At 37.7% G+C, this 20067-nt stretch overlaps 1 protein-coding gene across 11 annotated transcripts in view; it reads left to right on the forward strand.

Moving 5' to 3' along the window:
- The window catches only part of RGS7 (regulator of G protein signaling 7), a 207325-nt gene extending 195311 nt beyond the window's left edge, over positions 1-12014 (forward strand). For 4 of the 11 annotated variants that reach the window (XM_067464781.1, XM_067464794.1, XM_067464785.1 and 1 more), the window contains 4 exons: positions 463-649; positions 3714-3803; positions 6956-7009; positions 11519-12014. In XM_067464781.1, the coding sequence (XP_067320882.1) occupies positions 463-649; positions 3714-3803; positions 6956-7009; positions 11519-11620 (433 nt within the window). In that variant the 3' untranslated portion in view covers positions 11621-12014. Of the gene's footprint in view, positions 1-462; positions 650-3713; positions 3804-6955; positions 7010-7647; positions 7729-11328 lie in introns of all 11 variants that reach the window. The other 7 variants (XM_067464807.1, XM_067464803.1, XM_067464811.1 and 4 more) reach the window with 5 other exon arrangements.
- Positions 12015-20067: the final 8053 nt, after the last annotated feature.

Below are 20067 nucleotides of genomic sequence, written 5' to 3' on the forward strand. Positions count from 1 at the left end.
ATAATTAATCTGAATAGCATCATAGCATATTTAAAAAACCAGTGAACCATAAAATGCATAACTATCAATAAAAATAAACAGAAATATTGAATTCTAATGGACAGTAAGGTATTTCATTTTAAAAAAGAATAAGGAACTCCAGAAGATACACAAAACATCTTCTCAAAAATAGGGAGATGTTTGACAAAGGATATGTATAACTTTTCCACTGATTGTGAATATATCTTTCTATAAGATATATTTTTGATAGCTAGAACAAAAAAAATGAATATTGCTGGTTTTGAAGTCATAACAGCTGCTTTTAAAAATATCATTTATATTTAATTCTGTTTTAATGTTTGTATATTTTTAGATTTTCAGTTGTATTGGAATGTAAGCTGCTTTGTCAGCTGCTTTGAGTCTCCTTGTGGAGAAAAAAAGTGGGGTATAAATAAATAAATAATTGCACATTTTCTTATTCAGGTTCTGGTTAGCAGTAGAAGATTTGAAGAAGAGGCCTATGAAAGAAGTTCCTGCCAGAGTACAAGAGATCTGGCAAGAATTTCTTGCTCCTGGAGCACCGAGTGCCATTAATCTAGATTCAAAAAGTTACGACAAAACTACAAACAATGTGAAGGAGCCAGGACGACATACATTTGGTGATGCTCAGGTTTGCAGTATTAATTCAGTATTCCACATACACACATAGTTGGATCATTTCCATATTTTCTACAAACTTTCGCTAATCCATTTTGTACTAATTCCTTGATCCGTTTATTCCAGGTTAGTTCTCCAGATGTCTGGGACTTCAGCTCCCAGAAGCCCCAGCCAACTTGGCCAGCTGTCAGGGTGTCTGTGAGCTGAGGTCCAAAACACTGGAGGACCAAATGTTGGAACCACTGCTTTAGTGTAATATTATTAGCTGATGTCCTTAATATATTTTTTCTCACAAGAAGAGCTTTAGAATACATATTGAAAGAAAAGGAATTTCTCCTTTAGATGCATGTTGGTTATAATTAAGCATATTCAGTGCGCCAAGAAGAAATAAATGTGTTCTGCATAATTAGCTTGTTTGAGGACATTCTAAAATCAGACCAAAAATAATATTTTTAATTTGAATCTCACAAAAAATGTTTCTACATATCTGCCCACCTGTCTTAGAAATAAAAAGTGCTTATATATGAGACATATTCCATTCTACCTTCTCATATTATTCCAATGTTTAGTGTTTATTTATTTACTTTATTTGTATACCGCCCCTCTCATCCCGAAAGTAACTCGAGGCGGTTTACATCTGGCAATCAATGCCCTACAAGATAAAAATATAGTAAAAACAATTCCATATAAAATAACCATGTAAAACAATAAACAATTAACAGTGTTGGTTGATAGATAAATAGCCTCCCCCAAGTACTGCATGGATTGTTTTGATTAGTAGGTGAAAGTGAGGTGCCAACATAGATTTCTAAGCTTTATATACTTAAAGGAGACTCATCCCTTCCTCCTATTTGCAATCTTTTTTGCAAGGCTTGATACATAAAACTGAATGAGGTATTACCAAAAAGCAGTGAGACGTTTTGATCCTACAGTTTCCAGCTAAAAGTGGAATACTGTTTGTTTCACAAATAGCAGGTCTGTTAATATATCTAGAATACTTCTTAATAAGTTCCTGTTTAAAATACTGAAGTAATGTATTTCCTCAAGAGGAACATCAGACCTCAAACTGTAGGTGAGAGGAACTCTTTTGATTTCAGTACAAGCTTTATCCCTTCTTCACAATTATGTCAACCACCTTAGCCACATAACCATAGAAAGTCGCAGCTTTGCCCAGCTGTAGCTGAGAAATGGTAGCAAGGAAAAACCTTCTGCTCTCAGTGGTCAAAAGAACTTTTCTACATTGTTTTTGTAAGAAATGTGGGCAAAACAAAGGAATTTTAATAGTTAATTCGGCAAGCTTTTAAACAGAGGCTGGATGGCCATCTGTCAGGGGTGATTTGAATGCAATATTCCTTCTTCTTGGCAGGGGGTTGGACTGGATGGCCTATGAGGTCTCCTCCAACTCTTTGATTCTATGATTCTAAGTCAGATTCATGGCATGGAGCAATAAACAGAATAAAGAATAATGGAAACAGATCAGGTGATGGTGTGGGCCCAAGTTAGTTTCTGACCAAGGAGGGACATTGGAGATGCAAAAGCAGAACTGGACTGGAGATCAGCAATAGTGATCTCTAAGGGGAAAGTGAACTGAAGCTCAGGCCTTTATATCCTTGCAGAACACAGGTCTGGCATATTTGTAACTGATTCCCTTTCCAGTTGGTGGGTTTGGATAAAGAACTGTGAGGTAGGTAATAATCCACAAAGATCAAATGGACTCTTGATCCAAGATACCTCTCATCAGTTCTGTGATTAAGATGGGCTATCTTACACCACAAATTCACCAAATGGCAAATACGAAACAGAAGTATTCCTGGACAGAACATTTGGAATTCTGGTAGACTTGACAATGGCATATGGTAGTTAGGTGTGCCTGCCTTTTTGAATGCTTCCATATATGCTCATATATATGTTGGCATCATGTATAAGTTGAGGGAAGGTTTTGAGGACAACATTATGGGTTTTTATATGACCCATGGATATGTTGAAAGCCATTCTGTGATAAGGAGAAAACAACAATGCCTCCTCAGTGGACCTGCCATCCCTGGCCACTGCTGCCATTTCCCTGCCCAGATACTCAAAAGGTCCTGAAGATGTACCATGACAAAGAGTGGGGTTGGTGCTTTTTAAAGGTTCCCACAGGATGGATTTCTTGCATTTCATCACACTAGTCAGAGAAGAGGATGCTTTCTTTTTCAATTAGAGTTAAGATACAGTATTTACATTGACTTGTGGATTAGTCAATCCAATACTTTTGGGTTTGTTTTTTGAGTGAAATGTCTATACTTATACATGAGTATATAAGGTAGTCAGATTCTTCTTCAAACTTGGAATATGTTTGCACAGATACTCTCTTCCCAACCACAGTAGTTAAACTTAAAACAGTAGAGTATCACACTTTAGGCTCGCAATAGCTCTTATACTCCTAAAATAACATTTCCAAGCTTTGATAGAATATGTATTCTTTCCACAAAGTTGATTTGGTGCTCCACCTCTGAACTCACACATCTCATTGGCTTCTGTTCACAGCTCAGCTCTTTCTCTCTGTGACTCATTCTTTGTCTCTGATCTCAACACTGCAGTCCCTGTAGCCATATGGTAGGAGAGAAAAGAAAATGATTCTCACATCCTAAAGACGAATTTTTGCATCTCTTCCAACTTTTGGTTGCCACTGAGAGAACATCAACCAATCAACAAAACAAATAAACTAACAAACCATATGAAGCTATTATAATTCCTTTGGCTAAATGCAGCTGTGATCCATCATTGCTACAAAACAAATCCACAGGGATAGTGTAACAAATTCCCGCCTATATCTAATCCTTAAATAGCTTTCTGCTGCTTTGAAGAATTTGATTACAAAATCATCTGGTATCACATAGAATATAGAGGTTTTCACTTTGTCTTCAGCAAATTGTGTGCAGAAGCAAACTTTTTGCCTTCCAGAAATATTAACATGTAATAGTATGGTATATATGCAGTTTTACAAATGATTTAGTTTCTAAAGTGTGTGTGTTTGTGCATGTGTGTGTACATAGTTTCATATATTCCTTAAATCTTTTCCTTCAAAAATATTTTAGGAGCACATCTACAAATTGATGAAAAGTGACTCCTATCCACGTTTTCTACGATCCAGTGCCTACCAGGAACTACTACAGGCCAAAAAGAAGGTATTGGTTTATCTTCTCTATGTACTCCCAGTTTTTTCCTGGTAATTTCTTCCTTACCATATTGATTACTTTCTCTCCTTGGGTAACTCAACTGCACATCTGATAGGAGAGGTTACTTCAGTTCTGAGCATCATAAAACACTTGTAGCTTATTTTGTATATCATATGTGTGAATTGGCTGAGTTAAATAATTCAATTTTGGCTCTAGAATGATCTGAGTCAAAAGTCTAAATTAAAGAAATATGTATACTTCAAAGATTTTTAGAAATAAGAATTGAAGATTTGATTACATAGTCATTTTAACTTTTAATTACTTAATTTTGTAATTATGTGACTTACATCCAGTTGCTTATCACATCTTATTAGATCAATTGAATGAAAGGCTAAATGTTAAATAAAATTTATGAAGATCTCCTTATTTCAACTTTTATATTCTATTTAGCAGTTGAATTAGATTTTTTCCCCTTAACTGTAGTGTACTTCAGTTTTGGGTCCTCCGAGAAGTCCAAGGCACTGGCCATGCTGGCTAAGGTTTCTGGTAGCTAAAGTCTAAAACATATAGAGGCCCAAAAGTGGAGAACCTATAGTGCAATCCTATATCCTAATCATGTTGAATCAGAAGAAAATTCCACCAAAGTCAGGGAAGCATGCATTTAGGTTTATAATTTTACAGAGCCAATATCCCATGTTCTACATGTTACTGGGAATTCTGTTTGTCTTTTCATATAACCTCTGCTTGAGCATAATGTCTGGATGGTCAATCCTAGAACATGCAGGGGGCATGGGCCCATTCTACTACTCTCACCCATTGTTCCCTCGTTCAGATGTTGAATGGCTGGATATTATTAGAAATGTCTACTGAATCACCAACTCTTCTTGCATATACAACCAAATGCACATAGAAGTATCTTCTGACTTGCTTTTTCAACAAAGAAGGTTCAAAAGTGAAGGCTGACTCTACTGTGAGGAAACGTGAAGAAAATTTTATAAGATAAAGTGAGGGTGATGTTCAAAAGTGTTTGGGGATGTGGTCAGATTTACATATCCAGTTTCAAAAGTTTTTCCCTAGCTTTTTATGGTTTCATACATTCATGAATTAGAATTCTTCTTTTTTCCAATACATGAGTTAGAATATTTTTTATTATCTTGGTATAGGCATAATGCATAGATCTGTAGCCTTACACTAGAGTTTCATCATTACTCTAAGTTGGGTTCTGTCTTGGAATGATCATGAACTTCAAGGACAGAAAGCCAAATATGATTCTATGTGGGCCCTCTAGCACACACAGGTATTAAATTTAACCCAATGAGAACAGAGAGGTTTGGGAGAAAAGAAAGTAATGATTTTCATTATTATTTTCCTTTCTGTCAAGCCTCGTGTTCTAACTGCATGGAAAAAATTGGTCAGAGATTAGAATAAATTCAATGGGACATTAGGGAAAGACAACATTCAAGTGAGAATTATTGTATAATTCAGCTGTGAAATGATTGCTCTTTTAATACCTTTCACAATCTCCATTTAGTTCCTTTATCTTAGTACCCCATATTAACAGTCCACCAGCATTCTTAGAGTAGATAAGTGAAAGGATTAAAAATTACAACCACCCACAAGAAAAATAACAATTGAAAACAAGAAATATAGCAGATAAGAAGACCTCTAAAAGAGAGCACATGAAACACGCCCTGCTTAGAAAATATCAGCAGGGTGCAGGAGTCATGTGAAAGGAAATCTGAGCATTTCAAGTTGTTGAGAAATATGGAGAAAATAATATTGTCAGCACCTTAAGGATATTATAGAAATTGGTAGTGTGGTCATTGGCACTCACTAGATTCTCCTGAAAGACAATAACTCTGATGACCAAGTGCATAAACTGCTTGTAACACAAACACTTCCAATTTAGGACTTCATCAGATGGCCCTTACAAAGCTGGAGGACAGTGGGGAAAATCTTGGGGCAGTGTCACGCTGCGTTACCTACCATTGGAACTCATTGGGAGTCATAGTATCCTTTCCCATGATGTTTCCTCACTCCCTTTTCACCTCCTCCAGCTTTCTTGTATGTGGAGTCAAGTGCACACCCAAATCCTCTAGGCTCAGTTCCTCTGGACTGCCGACACTCTGCTAGCATGCATTCCCAATGTAAGTAGTCCTGCACCATAGGATGGGCTCCGGGGGACTCCATGCTGACAACGTACCAGCAGCACAGAGAATCAGGGAGAAGACACTTATCTGCTTCTGTGAGATGAGCTCCTATGTTGTCTATATTTCTTAGGGTACATTTACACTGTAGAATTAATCCTGCTTGACACCAATTTAACTGTGATGAGGTGGGGGGGGGGGAGCCAGGATGGTGGGGGATATGTCAGGTCCCCAAGCCCCTGGGCAGGTGCTGCCAGGGTTGCTGGGATCCACGGAGATTCCTGTGGCACATGTAACAAGGTCCTAACATTCACAGTAGGTTGAACCCCTAATATTTAATAACTCAAACACATAATAGAATAGCCATTTTCATATGATGACACAAACCAAACCATTTAGCATTTAAACTCTGTTTCACAGACTGTCAACACCCCATTTTTTCCACTTTCACATTTTGTTTAATATTGCACTAATCTGATCTACATATCACTAGCAAAAGCTCTTGATCCAAAGAACACTGCATGCATTGGCATGCTCCACCAGCACTATTAGGCTGGATCTACGCCACCATAAATTTCATATTGTCAATACAAATAATCCACATTACCTGCTTTGAACAGGATTATATGAGTCCACACTGCCATATAATCTAGTTCAAAAAAAGATAATCTGAATTTTATGTGGCAATGAAGCTCCAGCCATAGTGATACATGCTGGAACCATGCAGTACTTTTCTGCATACATATTCGAAAGGGCAATTTGGTCCTATAAACCTGAGTTTGTGTGCAGATTCTTCTTCCTGGATCAAGAGAAAGAAAAAATGCAAAACCTTTCGCATTATCACTCTGTGAACATATGCATCTTTTTAGTACTTGTCTTTTGTTTTGTGATTTGTACATGAGCTTTGTGTTCTACCAGCCCATCCCGCCCTTATTCCTTTATTTTTTTGGTCTATTCTTTTTGGCTTCTTTTGTTTGGTTTTCTGTCCCTTTATTTTTTTTCTTTCACTTTAAGTTGGGAAACACATTGGATCGCCGAACGTCTTTTGAGAAATTCACACGCAGTGTGGTAAGTTCATAACCCTGTGAATGAGCCTTATGGTTACCTGATTTTTCTCCAGTGTTTAAGTGAGAAGCCAGCAAGCACTGCTTCAACACAGACCCCAGTGAAATTGTTTGAGTGACAGCTGTAGTGTAGGCAGAAAAAAAATGTCAAAATCTTCTCTCTTTTTCTGGAAAAAGAAAAGTGGTATCTTTTCCTTCAAAGAGGGAGAGATTGAGATGAAACTGAGGTCCCATTTACATTGACCATTTCATGCACTTCAATGCTTGTTGCAAACTCTGGTGGCCAGACAACAAACTCCCACAAAAGCATGTGAAAAAACACCCCTAATTTGTGTAAGTGCTTTGTGGTTTCTGTAATTGTCATCATGGCTTCAAACTAATTCAAGGTTTCCTATGCAATCATCTGCACAACAAAACCAGTTTCCAAATTACATTGAATGGTCGGTGCAGATTGGATCTAAAACAGTTCACATCTATGTTTTCTTACCTCAGGTCACCCTTTAAAAATGTTGCATTTGTTTTGGTATTATTATTATTCTTATTATTATTATTATTTTGAAACATGTGTCGGTGCCTTTGGAACACTTTCTTTCAGTCATGTGCAAGTTCAAACTAAAGCATTCAACACATTTATTTTTGTAGGGCAGAAACATCCCAATTTTTCCTTGCCATAAAAACTGTACACCAACACTGAGGGCGAGCTCTAACCTGTTATGAAAAGAGGTAGAAAGATCTTGGCTTCTACTCCAATTTTTTGACATTGTCTGCTGAACTGTGTGCATTTCATGTATGCAGGTGTGGGTATGCGTGCGGGTTTATGCATTTGGGTGTGTGTATGTGTGTGTGCTGTGTTGTGGCTTTTGCTGTGACAACCAATTAAAGAAGTGGTTTGATAATTAATAAAGAACATCAGCAAAGATCATGGTTTTTGTTTTCATTTTCTTGATAAGGGATCAAAAATAATATTTATAAGTCACATTCCTTAATCATTTCCAAATAAGCAAGGGTTTAAACACAACCTAAAAACCAGTTACTATTAATGTTAACAAAAAGATTGAAAGCTGTCTTTGGTGCCTGCAAGCACCTGGGAAAAGGAAACTAGATAGCAAGATTTAGAGGAACACATATTTTATATAAAGTACTGTGTAAATTTAAGAAACTCAATTGCTTTTGGACTCTCACTCAGATCCTATTGATATCCATGGGCTTTAGTCACTAAGACTTACCAACCACACAAAAACAAGTCATTAGTGGGGACTTTGAAACAAAAACCCCTATTTTTGCATGGTGATTTTTGCCACAGCATGTTCTTCTGTGAGTCCTGTATTGTCTAGGGTGGGCAGCTAACTGTGGAGGGATGGGTCTATAAATTAATTGGATATGCATAGCAACTATTTTTCTTAATTTATTTACAATTATAAAACAAAATGTGAGACTCATATAGCATTTCACGGGAGTTTTTTTCTTTGCAATGGCTATGACAGGGAAATAATAACATGAGAACAAAACAACAGCACTACAACTTCCTTCTGTTTTCTTCCTGTGCAAGCTGGCAAAGTCTTTAAAAACACAGATTAACATGATTTCAATGTGTGTTGCCTTCGAAAAGTGTTCAGACCCTTGTGCCCATACTGTTGGAGCCAGATGGCCAAATTACAAATGCACATGCCTCTCTTGCTTAAATAGATATCAATTTATTTTCTACCCAAAGTGCAGGTATGCTATATAAAAGCCCTACATGACTTGGGAGTAGGGGCTCATTTACAACAGATAGTATAGCCCAGTGTAAATATGCTCTAAAGCAGCCCTGGATCGAGTAAGTTTGTGTTGAATTAGGAGCCATTGTCTAGACCACATCCACTCCATTGGACTGTCATCTCTCTGCTGCCACCACCATTTTTAACCTGTTACCTGTGGTGATGTTAGAACAGGGTGCACCCCATTCTGACATCATCATACATGAATGTGGTGGCCAGTCACTTGGACAGAGCTCTATGGTCAGGTAGGAATGGCAACAGGGCATCGTCAATTCTTTTTCCCTGCATAGATAACTGCAAGAAAAGGATAATAGTGAGAGTGTCCTTCTGGACAGCAGATCAGGCAGGAACAGACATGATTCAGCTATCCAGACTGACCTGAAGCCCCGAGATATTCTAGCATTTCAGGCGAACTCCAGACTATCTCCCAACTTTGCTAAAAGTGGAGCAAAGTAACTTTAGATAAAAAAAACTGAAAGCTGCTGGACACCATGAGGTCTTCAGCAGCCCTTTCCCAGTGAGTATGAGTTTTTGGGACAGTGTAGACAAGCCCCAGGACAGGTATACTTTGATTAAAATAAAAGAGGGTTTTCTAAATGGCTGCCTCCATTACGAGGAGCTTCCTGCTAAGGGGAATTAGGTTAATTTGCTTTGTGTTGTCAATGTGACAACAAGCAAAGGCCTACTTATTCACACAGACTTACGGTTTTTAAGATGATTTGTTAGCTATATAGGTTTTCAACTATAGCTCCAGGCCGTGCATTGGTAACTGGGAGGAGAAGCAGTGCTGACAGTGAAAAAAGAGTTTCTCTTCCGGAGGAATGGTTCCTGAATTTCTCAATACTTCTGTTATCAATATTTGGTATGTTGGTATGAGTAACTGAGTTAGCCTGGCTAAAATTGCAAGATTGCAAATGGGTTCACACATGGAGATTTTGATGCTACTGTCTGCCATGCTATTTAATTTATGTGCTTCTAGAATAAGTTACACATGTGCACCAAGAGGACCCTATCTTGGGAATAGATTCTGGGTTCCAATCTAACATAACCTAGCCTTGGTTGCTGGTAATGCTGAGGTTATCTACTACTACTCCAAAAATGGTTTTGCTGTGACTTCTCCAGGCACAATTCTGCTCAACTAACAAATTATTGTTAAAGTCACGGAAGCACCTGGCCAATAGAACTAACTTGGCATAATCTCAAAAACCAATAATGTGGGCACTAAATTAAAGACAACATTCAGCAATTAATTCTATAGCTGAACACATTGCCAGAAAATGTCTGGTAGCATATGTAATGCAAGTGCTACTAGGCAGAATTAAAACTGAGTGAAAAGGGAGTGAGTTTGTGGAAATAATTTTATTAGAGGAATGCTTTCAAAAATGTTCTTGGAAATCTTTGTATTAAAAGATTGCTTACTGATAGCTAATACACTTGTAGTCATCAATGTTATTAAAAGGACATTATGGGTTTTATTAAAAGTAATTCTCACCTACTAGTGCTACCAGGCACTAGAAGCAATTCATGCTGGTTTCTTTTTCACACAGACAAATGACCATTATTCTTATCTTAAGCATACATTGTACACTGGCTAATGGCATAATTACTAATTGATGACAGCAATAACAATTAAGGAGGAATTAATTATTGTCCAAATGTGTCCTCCAGAGGTAGGATCAATATCTATCAGACCTATACCAGTATTGCCAGTGGTGAACGATTACAGGAGTTGCACTCCAATAATGCCTCAGAGCCCATACCTGTTCCCCATACTGGCTTAGACCGGGGTGACCTTACAGCCAGGCCAAACTGATAATGCTCTCAATGAATTCAAGTGCCATAATGAGGACTAACCAAGCAATACCTTTTCAATTGATTTATATGTTATATTTTAAATGTAAGCAATATCAGAACTCACATTATTTTAAAACATACATTTGACTGTGCAAGTGAATGTATTTCATGTCTTAACTGAATAATTTTAATGGGAGGTTTTTGGATTTTGAGGACAAAACTCATGTTTGGGTGATGCCACTACTGAATGCTGAGCAATGAGATCAATATTTTACTTGAGAAGTTCGCGTGAGCATTTGAAAGATGTGTGGCATCATTTTTGAAAAGCATAAAATTGACCTTGATAATGCCAAATTAGTATAAGCTGCAGAATTTTAAAAGATTGGGTTTATTTATCATTGGTAAATGTTTTGCTTTGTCCAGGGTGCTTAATAATACATCACTCAAATTCTCTGCTCCATCCACTTTTTGATGAGTAAGAGTTGTCTGTGTGAATTAATTCAATGGTGGACTTGCATCTGACCTGCCCTGAAAGTGCCATTGGAACTATAGTAGTCAATTCATTCAAGGTGATATCTCCTGATACTAGAATAACCAAGTGATGAACTATCCAAATAGCCTTGGTTTAGGCTTTCCCAAGTTTAATGTACTGAGGCACAAAATGTTAGCCTTTCCCCAAAGAAAGGTAGGTTCTTGGTGTAATGAACTGGGGTTTTCAGTGATCATGCCTCTATTTTCTGTCTTCTTTTGTTTGTTTTGTTTTTTTCCTCAGGGGAAATCGCTCACATCAAAGAGATTAACCAGTCTAGTGCAGTCCTACTAAAAGGATCGCCTTGTAGCATGGAAGCAGACTCAATCATGACACATACTTTGTAGCTCACTAATTGCCTGAAATCAGAGGACAATAGAACAAGATGTTGCATGAGCAAGGACCTGACTTGTTTTCTTTTGTGTATATCAAGGCATTACAGACTCCAAGGGACTCGCTAACCTTTCGATGCCTCCATTTTGAAAACTCTCTGCTCACTTTCGCCTTCATATCAAGCTGGATCTGTGTCTTTTAATTTTCTGCAAGCTCAAGTACAGTGAAAAAAAGGCTTCTGTTAGGCACAGTTGAGTTACAGTACTGTCAGCCACAAACTGGAAGAATTTTTTTTCAAAAAAGAAAACAGAATATATTAATAAATATATCTACTATGGCATCACAGCTACTGCACAAAAATTAGCACAGAAAATTCCATCTCACAGATGTATTCACATCAAGAAAGAAAGGCTGTGTCTTTGTCTGTTGTCTGTATAGTCTATGTTAATGTTTCTTGCATTTATTTTTATACCATATTTTAAGGGGGAAAAGAACATCTTTTACTCCAAATGTATTAAAGCTAATCCTTCCTCTGTAAATTTGTGTATGTTTATATTGTTGTTTTCTCTTTCATTAAAATATGCAGAATCTCTTCCCTTTGGTAGTAAAATGGTGTTGATTTATTCCCAGGAGTGGAAAAAATGTAGAAAACTATTCTTGAATTGGTCAGAAATCTGTTTTTTTTCTTCTTTTTGAATGATTCAACATCCTGACAAGAAGGATCCTGCTCTAATGGGAATCATCACAGTTCAGGACATATTCTATGCAAAATTCATTTGCAGTTGTTCTGCATTTTCTGCATAGGAAACAATCTTTTCTGTGCCAAAAATGTTGCTTGGTGCAAAAAAAATGATGTTTTCTACATTTAAAATTGTGTTTTCTTGTAAAACACATATGAATTTTGTGGTAAATAAATTCTGATTTTGAATTGCTTTCAAAGACTCCTCAGCATGAACAAAATTGCTCTCTTTGAGAAGAATTAATGAAGAAATACTACAATTTATTTCTTCTTCATCAAATCACATTACATCAGAAAATTACAGAAAACCAAAAAAATCACAGGCTAGCTTTCATTGATGTATTAACTGCTTTTCCTCCCATGATGCAAACAATGTAATTCCCAATAATGTGTGTCAATTATTGTATCTATCATTATGGTTCATTTTGCCTTCTTTTTTGAGGACTTCTTTCTATGTGCAGTAACTTTCTCATGCTCCACTGACAAACACCTTTCACACAACATGTATGAGCATACGCTTTTTGGTGTCTTTCTATGATGTACAAACACTTGGCAAATATGTTTGCCTATAACTATCCCTGTCACAAGAAAATGGAACTGTTATTTTAAAAAGAGATACAAGAGGAATAATAAGAATTTGAGTGTGAAAGTAAATAGCACTTCCCACTTTTGATTTCACATCTGTCCCTTGCATTACTCACACAACATACTTGCCAACATATTTCCCCCTTTTCAGTCCAATATGTTACCAAACAACTGTTTCCTCCAGGCAGATAGCCGTTTCCTCCAGAACATTTGCACTAAACTTATAAGCCACTATGGAGGTAGCACCATTTTCCCCAAATGCAGGAAAACATGGAAACATTTCCAACCCATGCATACAACCCTTAGAACCACCTACTACCTTCAAATAATTTCATATTTGTCTTAAATTGGTGATAGGGAGTGATGTCATATTATTTCCTCCTGTCCTTTTAAAAAAGACTACAGAGGAAAATAAAGAGTGATATGATGCTGAAGAATGTATATATTCCTTCCATTTCATAAAATGTATTACTGAATACAATAAAGGCATTTGGGTTTGTTGTGTGTAGATGGTTGCAAGCCATGGAGAGAATTCTTGAAGGAGTGGTTTATTTGTGTCTTCCTCCCTCTGCTCCCATATCATTTGGCTAATTTCTACCAAATAGCCTTCTGAAGCAGGAATGAATTCTAACCAAACTTCCTTCTCTCTAATCCTTCTGGATAAACTTCAGAGGCTTGCTGTCAACAATGGGGTGTGACAATTTCCAGATGTTCATACAGTCAGACTAATCTGAATTTCTGAAGAAAAAGAATATCAAGCAAATATGGGTTGGTTGTTCATAAGAGAATGGTTTCATTGAAGTTTTTATACTTTTGTACTTCATGTTACATTAGACCAACAAGCTAAAAGAAAAGTATTACGACTGAACTAATTGCTGAATGCTTTTTAAGTAGTGGGCTATGAGAACATAGGGTGCTTCACAAGAAAATGTGTTGAAGAACATGCATGCTTGTATGTATGTATGTATGTATGCAATCTTTCTGTTGTATAACTGCAAGATTACTCTTGATTATGGCAACTCTATCATGGGATTTTTTGGGAAGGCTTATTAACAGGGAGGGAGTTTCCATGGTAGAGTGAAATATTGAAAACTTTTTTCCAGGAGTCCTATTCTAGTACTGAAACCACTATACTATTCTTACTTAATAGTACACTAGATGCCAAAGGAAATAAATATGAGCTATGGCTTTCTGAGCCATATATATGTGTGTAGCTAGCATCTATTTGATGAGGTTTAATGCATGAAACCTTGGAAATGTCATCTATGGTGAACATCTTCCATCTTCTAGTAACAATCTGATCCTAAAACCAGAGTTATTACACTACACTTCATATAAATGCATGATGGGAAATGGAAGAAACTGTTCCTATGCTTTGGAACATTCTCTTTAGCAAAGCAGCAAGTAATGTTTTTTAACCTAGAGAGGCTTTTAATAAAATGCCGTTGTTCTAATTGTGTCATTGTATTGTGTAATTTTTAAATCCCATTTAGAGTCTATATTTTTTAAATATAGTAACAGTTAAATTTTAGTTTTAATGTTGATTTTTAACTGTTATCTTCTTAATATGTAATGTGCCCTAAGCCTATGTCCTGAAAAAAGGTCGAGTACTAATAAAGATTATAAAGAAGATGAAGAAGAAGACAATAACATAGTCACAAATAAGGTTGGTGGGAACAAGAGAGGGCCTTTTCAATGGTTGCTCTGTGGCTCTGGAACTCCCTTCTGAAAGACATCAGAATGGCTCTCTCCCTACTAAATTTCAGGTGCCAGATAAAAACTTTCTCTGGAATCAGGCCTTTGATGAAGAATAATACAAGAGTGATAGGCACCATAGTAACATTTGGGCTGAACCTTTTTGTGCAATACCTTTATGGACAAGTAGCAATTGGATGGATAATGGCTTTGGTTTATGTTTATTTAGTTTTAACTATACCTAAAGTGTTGAATTTATAGCATGTTCTATTATGGTCTAATGGCTTTATTATGTTTCAATTGTTGTTTTTTAAATTCTGTCTCATACTTCTTTTATCCCAATGTACTTGGTATGTTTCATACCTTGTTATTAGCTACTTTGAATCCCCAATTGGGTAGGAAAGTGGGATATAAATTAATAAATAATAATATTAATAGTACAGACTGGTCCAAACCAAAGAGCAATATATTGCTCTTTGTCCCCAACCCATATGCAGAAGTTGATTAGACTAGTTATCTGAAAATTACTTAAACACTGGCAAGAATGTAATGTCCTCCATGACTCCAGAAACAACAGGCTAATTTAGAGCTTCTAAGAGAAATTGAGAAACTTCCAGAGGAATTAATACAAAAGAGCTGAAAAGCTGTATTTCGGTCTCACTCCTATAACCTCATCACATGGGGCTTATTTTGCCATCAAACCCCGGTTCCATGATAGTTTAGCTGCAGAGCCCACAGGTTCCCATCCCGTGATGTACTACTACTTTTGTGGGGATCCATGGCTAAACCATCATGGAACTGGCGTCTACTGCTGTGGTAGCAACACGGGAGCCTTCCTATGTTGCACTAGCAACAATGGGGGGAAGCCAGCAGCTGATGTTTCCCCCTGTGGGATGGGATTGTTGATGAATTATTGTGGCGTGGGGTGATGGGTTCTACATGCCCTCCAATGGGCAGTGCTGGATTCAACACCGTCCATGACAATTCTGGCAGCCTGGATGATAAAGTCACTAGTTATGTACTCTCTGAATCAGTTGGCTTTCCTCTGGAGAATTGTAGTGTTGATCCTGTATGTGAAGGTTCCAGTCAGCTCGTTCTTTAAAATACTGTTGGGGAAAGTTTTGTGAGATGAATCTGTGTAGACCATGCAGCCTGCTCTTCATCCTCTATGTAAATTTGTCCTCAACCGTATTGGAAAGACCTCAGAAAAGTTACTTGCATGGACTATAACAACCAGAATTCCCTAGTCAACATATATCAATGTATTGCTTTCACTTTCTCCACACCCCTGGACTCAAGGCAGCTTGAAAAACCACACTTGCAAAAGGTACAGCTCAAAGTATCCATCATATAAAAGTTAAAATACAATCAAACTATTACCAGAATTAAAAGCAGTTAAAGCATGCTCATTATACAGGAAAAACCATCAGCCTTTGTCTGTTTTTATGATCAAATTATTCCTCTATTTCCTATTCTATTTCCTTTTATAATAGGTAGGTACTGCTATTTTCATTCCTACTATGACTTAAAATGGTGTACATATTCTTGTGGTTTTAACTAAGAACAATTCTTCTGTAAAGGATACTAGTAAGTTTTGATGTGAATCATCTAGCAATCATTAGACTGCATAGTTTGTAATAGGGTTGCCAGAGTGAAAACTGGAGAGGGTTTCTGTAGCTGTGATTAGATACTTCAACAGTCATTGTTTTTGCCTTGATGCACAAGTAGCATGTGTTGAAATTCATCAAGAATATGAAAAGCAGGATCAGTGGTGTTTTTTATGTATGCTTTCTTAGACAAAACATTTGTCTAATCATAATAATTGTAAAACTGGAGCTACCTTTTGTGGGATTATTGACAAATGCACCACAACCACTACCTCAACTTCTTTCACTGTCTACATCTATGGAAAATTCACTGTTTGCCTTCTGTGCTTTACACACGACATCGTTCTGTAGTGAATTAGTAACACACCCTACCGTGCCCAGATAAAATGCAGGCTTTTCTCCACTCAGAGCAATAATGTTCTAATAATTTTCATGAATGCTTGAAAACAGTTTGAGAATATGTGAGATATTACAAAAAACCTCATTAAAAGATATTGTATAATCTTTTAATTAAATGCTTCAATATAAAAATTGTGGGGGGGGGGGGGGGGAAGAGGAGGGTCAAGGGAAGGGAATAGCCAAGACAATAGCCCAGAGAAGATAGGAAATGACAAGGATGAAATACTAGGGTATATAGACAAGCCCTTTGTTTGTGCAAATAGGTGTGGATCAAGAAGATAATGCTGTCAAAAAGCCACATCATACTTTATACTGCCACCTTTCCATCATACATCATACTTTATACTGCCACCTTTCCATCATACATCATATTTTGTACTGCCACCTTTCCAAACATCATGGCTCAAGATGTTTCCTATTGAAGAGAGATATTGACAAGCTGGAATGTGTCCGGAGGAGGGTGACTAAAATGATCAAGGGTCTGGAGAACAAGCTCTATGAGGAACAGCTTAAAAGGCTGGGCATGTTTAGCCTGCAGAAGAGAAAGCTGAGATAAGACATGATGGCCATGTGAGGGGAAGTCATTAGGCCTGGGCGGTTTCGTTCGTTAATTTTGTAATTCGTTAAATATTCGTTATTTTTAACAATTACAAAATGATTTCAAAACATATTTTCAAACCCGGAAGGGTTTTTCAATATCGAAACGGCATCCTCCATCCTTTTTACGAGCTTCCGCCCGTTTCGGAAATGACGTTTAAGGGATGGAGGATGCTGGGTGCCCTGGGAGCCAATCCAGCTCTCCCAAGCACCGTGGCTGATTGTGATTGGGCGGGCTGCCCTTTAAAAGTGGCTCCGCGTGGCCACATTGCTCATTGCGAAGGCGAGGGAGGAGACGGGAGGTTCGGGAGGGGGGCTTGGCTTGGCTTGACTTGGCTTGACTTGGCTTGGCTTGACTTGGCTTGGCTTGGATTCATTCATTGCTTGCATTCATTCATTTCTTGCTTTCATTCATTGCTTGCATTCATTCATTGCTTGCATTCATTCATTCACATTGATTCATTCATTGTTGTTGGGAGAGCGAGGGTGCTTGTGAGACCTGGGCTGGGAGCAGCGGGGAGGCTTTGCCCTGTTTTCGCCCTACAACAGGGCAGGGAAAGCTTTTTGTTAATTTTCCATTTTTAAATATTTCTGATAAATATTTTTCTTTAATTCTTCAAAAAATTCAAAAAATAATCTAAAAAAAGAAAAAAATCTTGTGTGCCTGTGTGTGCGTTTCTCCCTGTCCTGTGGCTGTGTTTGCTCCACAAGAGGGCAAGTTTTTTTTGTTAATTTTCCATTTTTAAATATTTCTGATAAATATTTCTCTTTTATTCTTCAAAAAATTCAAAAAATAATCTAAAAAAAGAAAAGAATCTTGTGTGCCTGTGTGTGCGTTTCTCCCTGTCCTGTGGCTGTGTTTACTCCACAAGAGGGCAAGTTTTTTGTTGATTTTCCATTTTTAAATATTTCTGATAAATATTTCTCTTTTATTCTTCAAAAAATTCAAAAAATAATCTAAAAAAAGAAAAGAATCTTGTGTGCCTGTGTGTGCGTTTCTCCCTGTCCTGTGGCTGTGTTTGCTCCACAACAGGGCAAGTTTTTTGTTAATTTTCCATTTTTAAATATTTCTGATAAATATTTCTTTTTTAACGAATCGATTCGTTATCACCTTAACGAATCGACCCCCGTCTTAATAACGAAGTTCCGGGGGTGATTTGCGCATGCGCGGGGGTCCGCCATCTTAACGAATCGATTCGTTAATATTAACGAAATTTCGTAAATACTGAACTTTTTTAAAGGAAAGTTTTGTAATTATTTTAAATATCGAAACGCAAAAAAACCCCAAATACAAATCGATTTTAGAAACAAATTTTTGCGTTGTTACCCAGGCCTAGAAGTCATAGGGAGGAGAGAGCAAGCTTCTTTTCTGCTGCCCAGAAGACTAGGACATGGAGCAATGGTTTCAAACCACAGGAAAGAAGATTCCACCTGAACATTAGGAAGAACTTCCTGACTGTGAGAGCTGTTCAGCAGTGGAACTCTCTATCCCGAAGTGTGGTGGGGGCTCCTTCTATGGAGGCTTTTAAACAGAGGCTTGATGGCATCTGTCAGGGGTGCTTTGAATGCCATTGTCCTGCTTCTTGGCAGGGTATTGGACTGGATGGCCCACAAAGTCTCTTCCAACTCTATGATTCTATGATTCTATGTGTACTTTGCAAAAGCTAAGTCACTGAATATTGGGAAATTGAGCTGTTAGTGTAGTAGAGCTAAAAAAAACCCCAACCAAATGCCTTTAGATAAATTACTAACATGCTGTTTCTGGCACAAAGTCACCTAAACAAAACCAAAAGAGATAAGAGGGGAAGGCTACATGGGGAAAATAACAAATAGTAACCAGAGTAAACAGAAGAAACAAAAAAAGGTGTACTGCATAATGTTACCCAAGCTGATGTGATCAACTCATGGCTGACTCATATGTGATGCAATCGTTGGCAGACAGCAAGCATAGTTATGGTCAATGATTGGAACCTTAGAGACTTCATAGAGCCAATAAGATCTCATTTCCGATTAGATGGTGCACTCTTTGTTGATATTAATGGGTATTACTTGTCTTCAGCTCTGTTTGAACTGATAGAGGCTTGTGGTAATATAAAAGCTGTCCCCTGAGACACAAAGGTTTGGCTGTTTACCACCAATCCAAAATAGTCAGAGATTATTGTCTGACATCTTTCATACTGCTGATGCTGTGTCTAGCTAGTTAGCAAATACCTTTCATAGAATCAAATCAAAGAGTTGGAAGAGACGTCATGGGCCATCCAGTCCAACCCCCTGCCAAGAAGCAGGAATATTGTATTCAAATCACCCCTGACAGATGGCCATCGAGCCTCTGTTTAAAAGCTTCCAAAGGAGGAGCCTCCACCACACTCTGGAGCAGAGAGTTCCACTGCTGAACGGCTCTCACAGTCAGGAAGTTCTTCCTCATGTTCAGATGGGATCTCCTTTCTTGTAGTTTGAAGCCATTGTTCCGCGTCCTATTCTCCAAGGAAGCAGAAAACAAGCTTGCGCCCTCCTCCCTGTGGCTTCCTCTCACATATTTATACATGGCTATCATATCTCCTCTCAGCCTTCTCTTCTTCAGGCTAAACATGCCCAACTCCTTAAGCCGCTCCTCATAGGGCTTGTTCTCCAGACCCTTGATCATTTTAGTCGCCCTTCTCTGGACACATTCCAGCTTGTCAATATCTCTCTTGAATTGTGGTGCTCAGAATTGGACACAGTATTCCAGGTGTGGTCTAACCAAAGCAGAATAGAGGGGTAGCATTACTTCCCTGGACCTAGACACTATGCTCCTATTGATGCAGGCCAAAATCCCATTGGCTTTTTTTGCCACCACATCACATAGTTGGCTCATGTTTAACTTGTTGTCCACGAGGACTCCAAGATCTTTTTCACACGTACTGCTCTCGAGCCAGGCATCCCCCATTCTGTATCTTTGCATTTCGTTTTTCCTGCCAAAGTGGAGTATCTTGCATTTGTCACTGTTGAACTTCATTTTGTTAATTTTGGCCCATCTCTCTAATCTGT

Source organism: Anolis sagrei, chromosome 1 (assembly GCF_037176765.1).
Source record: "Anolis sagrei isolate rAnoSag1 chromosome 1, rAnoSag1.mat, whole genome shotgun sequence".
In the NCBI taxonomy this organism is placed as follows: domain Eukaryota; kingdom Metazoa; phylum Chordata; class Lepidosauria; order Squamata; family Dactyloidae; genus Anolis; species Anolis sagrei.